Source organism: Branchiostoma floridae, chromosome 3, assembly GCF_000003815.2.
Source record: "Branchiostoma floridae strain S238N-H82 chromosome 3, Bfl_VNyyK, whole genome shotgun sequence".
Classification (NCBI taxonomy): domain Eukaryota; kingdom Metazoa; phylum Chordata; class Leptocardii; order Amphioxiformes; family Branchiostomatidae; genus Branchiostoma; species Branchiostoma floridae.
In genome coordinates this window covers 32,076,481-32,085,854 of record NC_049981.1, presented here as the reverse complement: position 1 = coordinate 32,085,854, position 9,374 = coordinate 32,076,481, and the positions used below count along the sequence as shown (strand labels likewise).

Below are 9,374 nucleotides of genomic sequence, written 5' to 3'. Positions count from 1 at the left end.
CTGTTGTTTTCTTTTGTAAAGATGGCAAGACGTATGCGTAATCAATATGGAATGCCTTCAGAAATAACATAAGTTCAAATACAGACAGCCACAATCATAGAGAGGAGCAAATAGAATCAAGCAAAGAATGCACAGTGACCAACTTACTAAGTCATAATCTGATGCACTTTGTATTACCATGTAACTACATCAGGCATATTGTTGACGTAGACAAGAGAAAGATTAAGACTTCAATGACTGAGTGTTTAATTTACAATTTCTCACAAAAAGACTTGGTCTTTGCACTGGTTAGACATGAGACAACATTAGCAAGCTATCTTAGTACATTATGCTAGGACTCTTGGTACATATATGTACATTGCTCATGTCATGAGAAATACAACTGCACCAAACAAAAACAGGAGGTTTTGAAAAAAAAAATTTCATCCTGCATGACCTCAGATCATGAATTGTTGTTGAAGTTACATATTAAGGTCTTACTTCTAGTCCACTAGCAGGAGAAAATTTTGACACTTCTTGTAACAATATACCCACTCTTATTATCTATTGTCAACGTGTGGTTGGTAGCAGCCCCCTGACCAAAGACAAGTTGTGTCTATGTACCTATGACTAGGTAAGGTAAGGTAAGATTATGTACTGTTAGGACCATTTCTATTCCATAAAATTTATGGGTTTTGTAAAATTTGCATGGATACATAGGCTTAGGCATCCCTGTGTACAGTGATACAAACTTGATCAGCATTTTGTGCTAGATAAATACAGCAGGGTTTAGTTAATCAGGGTCTAGTCCCACACAAACAAGATTTGACCGATGATATTGATTAAAATGATATATTCTATAGTCAGCTTTTGGTTGTAAGCAGCTGCTTGACCTGACTGACCACAGACAGGGCTGACTCTATGCACCCGTCAAAGTTGGAGTGTGTAAAAGCGTCTCCCCCCAGCACCAGGGGCGGCTGTCTGCTCACCACCAGGGCACCCGGGCTGCCTTCTACTGGCTTATGTACCTGATGAAACACAGGACAAACAGCATGAGAAAAAAACACACGACACTTTTCTGCTGTTTCTTCCTGCCCTTAGGCTAAAAGATTAAGCTAGCCACCTACTGACTTAATACACGTTATGTATTACCTGCCTAATATGAGAAAGAAAACATTGTGTCATTTTAGAATAGTTCTATGATAAACTGGAAACACAGTATAAAATGCCATTTAGATTCTGTAGTGTAAGATGTTCAGACTGTGGCTTTCTGCCTTTCCTTGAGCATCAGAAGACATTGATGGCAATGACAACATTCAATCTCCTTTCCTCATCCAAAAGTAGGGATTGTTTTCACTGCAATTGATGCCACAGTGACTATATAATACATGATGGTGGCAGTGACAATTCACCTGATTCTAGTAGCCCTGGATGTCTTACTGTAGTCACAATGTAGTAGTTAGCTAGCAACACATGCAACGCCTGTTCACCTTTATCCGTGGGGCAACCTATATTCGTTGTTTTTAGAAAACAAGTATTTAGGGATAGCAAGTTGATGGACGGTGGTTTCAAATTGAAACATTGTGAAACTATTGCAATTTGAAACCACCGTCCGTCGACTTGATATCCCTTAATTTAATTAATACCCTGTTCTAAGAACCACATATAGGTTACCCTGCAGATAAAGGTGAATTGGTGTTACATATACTGGTACCTACCTGAGAATATCTCCATTTTTGGCATTTGATGCTGAGTGGTTCCGGTAACCCCGGCAACACGTCCCGCAAATGCTGCATGATGATTGGCTGAACCTCGGGCAGGGATTGGTCAATGTACTTCAGGCCGAAGGGGACTCCTGTGTGCACAACCAGGGCTGGGCCTGTCTCTGGGCCATCTGGGGGAAACAACATTGTGGGTGATGTCATTAGAACATGGACAATTTGATATACAGTTGAACTTGGTCTAACAACCACTTACACAAGACGACCATCGCCTCAAGACAACCGCTTCTTGACAGTCTTGAAATTTTTCCCCATAGACAGTAAGTATTTAGCGACTTGACAATTTGCGTATGAATGTTATCAGGAAATCAACTGCAAGCAAATGCACATTATTTTCCTCGTTCAACTTAAAAACACTGCGAAAAGTCCTTTTTCCCGCTACCGCGAAATTAAATCCCCGCGAACTTGAATGCATTTACAGTATACTTGCAAAACTAGTTTTAAAAAACTGCCCATTTGATTTGAACTCACAGTGATGGAATCACGGAAAATCCAACTAATTTCAGTTACATTCCAACTTCTATGATGCATTCATATAGTGAAAAAAATGTGGGACAGATAGAGAGCACCTAAAAAGTAGTACTTTACTACAAAGTCATCTTGGATATGGAAGACTACAAAGACAGCTGGTCTGGTTTGACTACTATAAAACAGACAATAGATTCAAAAAAGGCAGCTTACCAATCCCCCTTTTCCTGCTGTCCACTGACAGGAACCTGACACAGGGGTCCCCATTGACGTACTTAGCTGCCCACGGCATGTCTAACCTGGTGCCCGATGAGAAGTACAGAGCCAGGGCGTAGCGGGAGGAGTAGGAGGCCTTCTCCAGCTGGGAGAGATGGGCTGGCTGGCTCTCTGCAGCAGGAAACGGATGCATACATGTTCAGTTAACATTTTAATGTAGGTATCTAATGGGCTAAATAAAGTTTCCAAAGTTCAAAAAGGGGCAAGTTATCAAGTTTAAGAATCAAAGAAATCTGGCTGATTTGATCTGCAATACACAACAATATTCTTTCCAGTACTTAAGTTTCCTTCCCTATTAGAGATGGAAGACTGAAAGTCAGATACAAGTTTCCCTTAAGCATTCTGTTCTTACTTGTCTGTGTGATGCAAATTCTGCCGTCCAGTTCTGTGTCAGGCCCCTCCCCAAAGATCTAGAGGGGCCTGAAATATTCAGACCACTGTAAGCACAATTCAATCCTGCTGTTTTGTTTTCAGCTTTTAACTTTATATGTACTTTAGAATGACTGAGAATCTTGGAAATAGATTGCTGGGGCTTCAACTGTCAGGACCAATGTCTGCCGCCCTACCCAGAAGCGCCTTCACTCCTGCGAGTCCCAGAATCTGAGGCACGGGCATCGTCAGGACGACGGCGTCAAATTCTGCCTCTGTCCCGTTCTGCGCCGCCACGCGCCACTTTCCCGCGCCCGCAGTCTTCTCTGCTCTGATCTCCGATACTTGGTGTCCAAAATGCACCTCTGCATCTAAGGAAATATGGACAACCTTTAGTATCAGGGCATCAATTCAATTTCTATTTGCTTTCATTCATGATTGTTTGTGCTGAGTTTTTCAAATATAAGTGGAAATACCATTGATTCATCAATCAATATCATCCAATAAATTAATGAGTTGATCAATGGATCAATCAATGAACCAATAAGCCAATCAACTGATGTATTGGTAAACCTGGAAGTAAAATTCATCAATTAACCAATCAAGCAACAAATCAACCACGTATGTACATCAATCAATAGATCAATCAATCAATTAATGTAGTTTAGTTCAGTTCATCCTCTACAGAGAGGTGACACCATGCTTGGAACCATGGAAGCAAAATTACATCAATCACTTGTCATCAATTTCACAATTAAGATCAATCATAGAGTAATCAATCAATAAGGTATGGCGGCTTCGAAAAGGTGTCTTTTGACACCTGTTCCGCCATACCCTCCAGTGTGGAGAATCCAAATAAATAAATAAATAAATAAGCCAATCAATCAATGCACTTAGTATCGATCAACCTGGAAGTAAAGCCATCAATTAATCCATCAAATAATAAATAAATTGATGTGTTGATAACCATGGATGTAAAATCAAATCTATCGCTTGTCAATTAATCAATCAATCAATCAATCAATCACTTGATCGGTGGAGTATGAGAGACTTACTTCCCCCACCTGCCTGTTTGAGGAAGTGTTTCACCACGGAGCTGATTCCCGCTGGCGCCACGTAGTGATTGGTGGACGGGTCGGAACGGTCGCCTTCGATGGGCGTCGACAGCGGCTTCAGCACTCCCGCGCTCAGCAGGTCCTCATAAAAACTGGGGGGGGGGGGGGAAATAACAAAATAATTCGAAATCAGATGCTGTAGACACTCTGAAGACGCCTTTAGTAGGCTTTACACTGTGGAGCACATCCTCTGATAGGTATGAAATTCTGACTGACCAGAGATGTTATTAGGTCACTTGAGGTCACAGGAGAAGTTCTACTGTGACCTCTCTAATAGCAATTTTGCCACTCGAGATAACTTACAATGCACCATTTTAACTTTAAGTTCTCTAAAACTCTGCACCATGGGAGGTGGATGCCCCTGGACCCCCTACAATACTAAAGTCTTGCACCTATAGCACTTGTCATGCGGCTACTCTAAGTTACACTTAAGCTTGGACCCCTATAATAAAATCCTTAAATTAAACTGATAAAGTTACCTTGCATGTGACTTGGCGTAATCCGGTGTGGCCGACACATACTGGGCTCCCAGATCAGCTGTGCATTGTGGGTCCTCGGGACACCGACTGGTGCTCATGCGGCCTCCTATAATCAACACCGCAAACAGTAATTACTACTCATACTGGACATAAGAACGTATTTCCTTTAACTAAGCGGTATTGAAGGAGCTGAACTGCCTAAAGAAGTCGTCTTTAAGTTAACATTGACAAACACTATTTGTTGGATTCGTTTTGTGTTAAGACAGATGTGTAACTTAAATGTCATAATGTTTATGCAAGCAATGCATATATCAAGACTTAGTATATCATGTAGTCACTCTACAGGATTCAAGTCAGGGCCTTCCTATTAACTTTGGATGGTGACGTAAAGAATTGTCTTGGAGCTTCATGCGTTCTCTTCTTATGATACACACAAATTTGGCTCAGTAACGTTATAACGTTACAGAGGTAACGTTAACTCGTATGTATTCTATAGAGCCATGTATTACAAAATTATGAAGAACAGCTAAATGCAGCCCTGAAAAGCTTGTCTAACAAATACATTTGTACAGTATTGAGTATACAGCAGTATGAGATGTGCTCCTACCCGCCCCCCTTGCCTTGTCCCACACCACGACCCTGCAGGCCTACAGTACAGTACATGCAACTTACTAACGTTAGTGCACTAGCCTGCAGTACATACAACTAACTTACTAACGTTAACTTTACTAGCCTACAGTTCACTATGAGATAACGTTACATGTAGATGTGTTCCTACCCGCCCCCCTTGCCTTGTCCCACACCACGATCCTGCAGCCCTACAGTACAGTTCATACAACTTTAATACTAACGTTAACTTTTAGCCTACAGTTCACTATGAGATAACGTTTATGTAGATGAGTTCCTACCCGCTCCCCTTGCCTTGTCCCACACCACGATGCTACAGGCCTGCAGTAACGTTACATACAGTACTAACGTTAGTGCACTAGCCTACAGTAAACATACAGTAACTGACGTTAGTGCACTAGCCTACTGTACATACAGTACTGACGTTAGTGCACTAGCCTACAGTTCAGTATGAGATACATGTAGGTGTGCTCCTACCCGCGCCCCTCGCCTTGTCCCACACCACGATGCTGCACGCCTGCTGCAGCTCCCTCCTCAGCAGAGACGCACTCACGGCCCCGGTCAGCCCGGCTCCCACGATCAGCACTCGCGCCATGGTGGACAGTGCAGCAACAAAGCAAATGTGTGGAGAGAAATACTGTCCAGTAGTTGTAGAATATAGAGCACACCGGCGCCGACTGATCTTCCTCACTGTTTTGTAACCTTTGACCTGTTTATGCAACTCCCTCGCGCTTACAGCAGCGTCATCTTGCAGTCATAGTCTGTACTGCAGATACTTCCTAATCTCCAAGCAGATGTGAGGATCTGCTCCTCTCCGTGTTTTATATCATATAAAATATCTGTCTTTGAAACACACTCTTTTTCTAGAACATTGCACTTCACAAGTGGCATGCCTCCTCCTAGGAATACTACAAAAGAGTGTCCAAATGTTGTAAAAACAGACCCCAAATGCTATAATCTATTGAAATGTATCACTGAACTACCCCAAAGAAGAAGTATTGGTGAGTGCTAGTCCTAAAATGACAAAGTTGCATTACTTGCCATAGTAAATAACTCTTGTTGAGAGAAACTATTCTTCACCTTGCCATCGGTGTTTTAACAGTATTTGCATTACTTGTCATAGTAAATAGCTCTTGTTGAGAGAAACTATTCTTCACCTTGCCGTCGGTGTTTTGAAGTAAATGCATATGGAACAAGTTTTTGGGCAATGCTGTTCATCATGGTTCATAGTGCTTGTTGAAAAGAGCTTTATGGAATTTCCTGAATTTTCCCTGGTACATAGCATCTGCCCTTTCTATCACAAGATCAATAGCTCTTCAGGCCACACCAATTTAACTTCTTGGTTCACGGATTTTTTCATAAAAAATATGGAGCGAGAGGGCGAAATAAAAATAAAAATTGTAAAATGGTTGGGGTAAAGGTAACGACTAATCCAAAACATGAAGAAAAAAAGTTTTCAGCTTGAAAAAAGTACAAAAACACTATTATTGTACAGTAACAGCACCTGTACCCACACTTTAAGGAGCTTATAATATAAAGGCCAATTTGCTACACCAGAAAGTTGGTGAATGGCTTCATTAATGGTGAAAATTTGCTGAGTGGTGATTTTTATTTTTATTTTATTTTCTAAAAAATAGGAGCGAGCGAATCCGTGAACCAAGAAATTAAATTGGTGTGGCCTCAGTAAAAAAAAAATGGATTGAAATCACTTCGCTTTCATTATCCTGATCCAAAATTGGTATATCTAACTACATACAAGGAAGGTGCTATTACCAATCTGAAAATCTGATATAGAGTCCATTCCAAGACACCATGAGGGTTTTTAGGCGATATTTATAATTAGTCTGAATTATTTTGAATAAAAGAATATCTGAGCCACAATAATTAAATTATTTTAAAAAAATTGACTAAGAAAATACTCATTTATTTGAATTTATTTGAATATTTTAGAAACATTTTGAAAGTAACTGTACAAAAATATCTTTATGTAGAATAATTGTGAAACCTCTCTGTGATTATTTCACATTTACAAATATTTACAAAAAATGGTAAACCTGGCCAAATGGTAAAATTAGTTTATTGCCCCCATAAAAGTAAGCCCTATTGTTGCATCTGTATATTTTTAGCTTTCACTGCTGGGCACTGGTGGATCCTTTGTGGTGGGCCATTGTTGCATGGCACCCAACCATACTTTGCAAGGATGTGTGAATTGCTATCTGCCCAGCCCACCCAACCATTTACAAAAAATGGTAGAAAATGGTAAATAATGGTAGAATGCTGTTATCATTATTTAGAAACCATTAGAAGTATACAATTCCACACCATGAATATTTCCAAAGTTTTACAGGACCAGGGAAATATTTATAAAGTTGAAACAGTGTTAAAAATATTTCTGAAGTATCAAATGTCCTTGACATATAATTACAAAACTTTAAAATCAATTCTAAACAATGGCAACAAACATCCGCATGGTGTCTTGGAATGGACTCTAGTTACAACAAAAATCACGCAAGACAGAATTCACATTGATTCCTGTATTGACTCATAGAGATCCACTTCAGTTGTCACAGTCTGATGTACAATGTAGTATCAAACGCTCCATGTGTCACAGTCTGATGTACAATGTAGAATCAAACGTTACATGTGTCACAGTCTGATGTAGTATGAAACGTTACATGTGTCACAGTCTGACGTACAATGTAGTAACAAACGTTACAGTTGTCACAGTCTGATGTACAATGTAGTAACAAACGTTACATGTGTCACAGTCTGATGTACAATGTAGTATCAAACGTTACAGTTGTCACAGTCTGATGTACAATGTAGTATCAAACGTTACATGTGTCACAGTCTGATGTACAATGTAGTATCAAACGTTACATGTGTCACAGTCTGATGTACAATGTAGTATCAAACGTTACATGTGTCACAGTCTGATGTACAATGTAGTATGAAACGTTACATGTGTCACAGTCTGATGTACAATGTAGTATCAAACGTTACATGTGTCACAGTCTGATGTACAATGTAGTATCAAACGTTACATGTGTCACAGTCTGATGTACGATGTAGTATCAAACGTTACATGTGTGTATCTGTCTAGCCTCGCCAGATATCACTCAGTTCTACATCTCTACATTTGACAACAGAGAGATGATCGTATCTCCCACGGAGCTTTTGATAAATGTTCGTATCTCCATACAAAATGTCTAACTGTTGAAGGTAGCACCACTGCGCAAGGGCAGTGTTAAGCACCAACGTTACAGCAGTTGTCTCTTGTCTGTCTTTGGCAAGTTTTGTTTCCAAGACTTCGTAAATACTGGTTGGCTACTGAGTCCTAACAACATCTAGTCGATTGTTCATATAGTTACGAGACATGTATACAAGTATAAGAATGTTGCAACCGAAACATTGTGTATATCTTTTGAATGTCTTTATCAGTCAATCTTTACGGATATCACAGTTCACTCGATATGAGGTAAAATATAAAATTTCCATGTCTAAGGAATGGATATGTAAAAACCTTCAACGACAGAAAATTATATCAATATCTTCACATATTACCTTATCACGGTTACGTACGTGTACATACACACCAAAATTATACAACTTGACCAAGAGATAATCATAAACATAACAAACAGATACTTGCATTTCTTTGTTGCTTAATAAGGAAAAGCAGACAAGTTTTACAGAAATATACAATGCAAAAATTATATTTACGTCGCAGAACCTTGTATAGAATCAAGCTTTTGTTAGCAGAAAATTTTATTGTTTTTCTTTCCCACATCAAGGCAACTGATTTGTCAACACAGCAGCATAGATGCTTGGCCACGGATTTTTGTCGACTCCCCTTTTTCGGTAAAGTCATTGAATATTTCCACACCAAGCATGGCTAGGATGATCTAGTACACCAACGTTTTATTGCCATGTTCTTAATATCATATCATGTGCGCTTTCTCTTTGTTTTGTATTTTTACAGAGGCATTCACCTTTAAACAGCTGTACAATGTTGGACATGTCTTAACATAAAACACTTCCAACTATTAACAAACCTCAGGCGATATACATGTAGGTTCCAGTATATGGCAGATTATCCTCTGCATAGTAGTAATTATTCTCCCGACACATTGTGTTTTTTTAAAACCCTTTGGTCATTTTAGATCGTTCTTCTTTTTCCTGTTGGTTGTTTACTATTGCTCTAAGCCTATTGGTTATTTGGGACTGTTCTGTTATCCTATTGGTTATTTGGGACTGTTCTGTTATCCCATTGGTTATTT

At 39.6% G+C, this 9,374-nt stretch overlaps 1 protein-coding gene across 4 annotated transcripts; it reads right to left on the bottom strand.

The window, feature by feature from the left end:
- Nucleotides 1–147: 147 nt before the first annotated feature.
- On the bottom strand, nt 148–5,789 carry LOC118411414 (renalase-like). Of its 4 annotated transcripts, none has more exons than XM_035813685.1 (7): nt 5,572–5,789; nt 4,468–4,573; nt 3,929–4,080; nt 3,071–3,244; nt 2,442–2,618; nt 1,698–1,873; nt 148–1,007 (listed from the first exon to the last, which is right to left on the bottom strand). In XM_035813685.1, the coding sequence occupies exons 1-7, from the start codon at nt 5,687–5,689 to the stop codon at nt 843–845; spliced, it is 1,068 nt and encodes a 355-aa protein (XP_035669578.1). In that variant the 5' UTR covers nt 5,690–5,789; the 3' UTR covers nt 148–842. The 4 variants fall into 4 exon arrangements, with proteins under 4 accessions (XP_035669578.1, XP_035669580.1, XP_035669581.1 ...); XM_035813687.1 differs by having other exon boundaries at nt 2,442–2,615; XM_035813688.1 differs by having other exon boundaries at nt 3,938–4,080.
- Between the last annotated feature and the right edge of the window lie 3,585 nt (nt 5,790–9,374).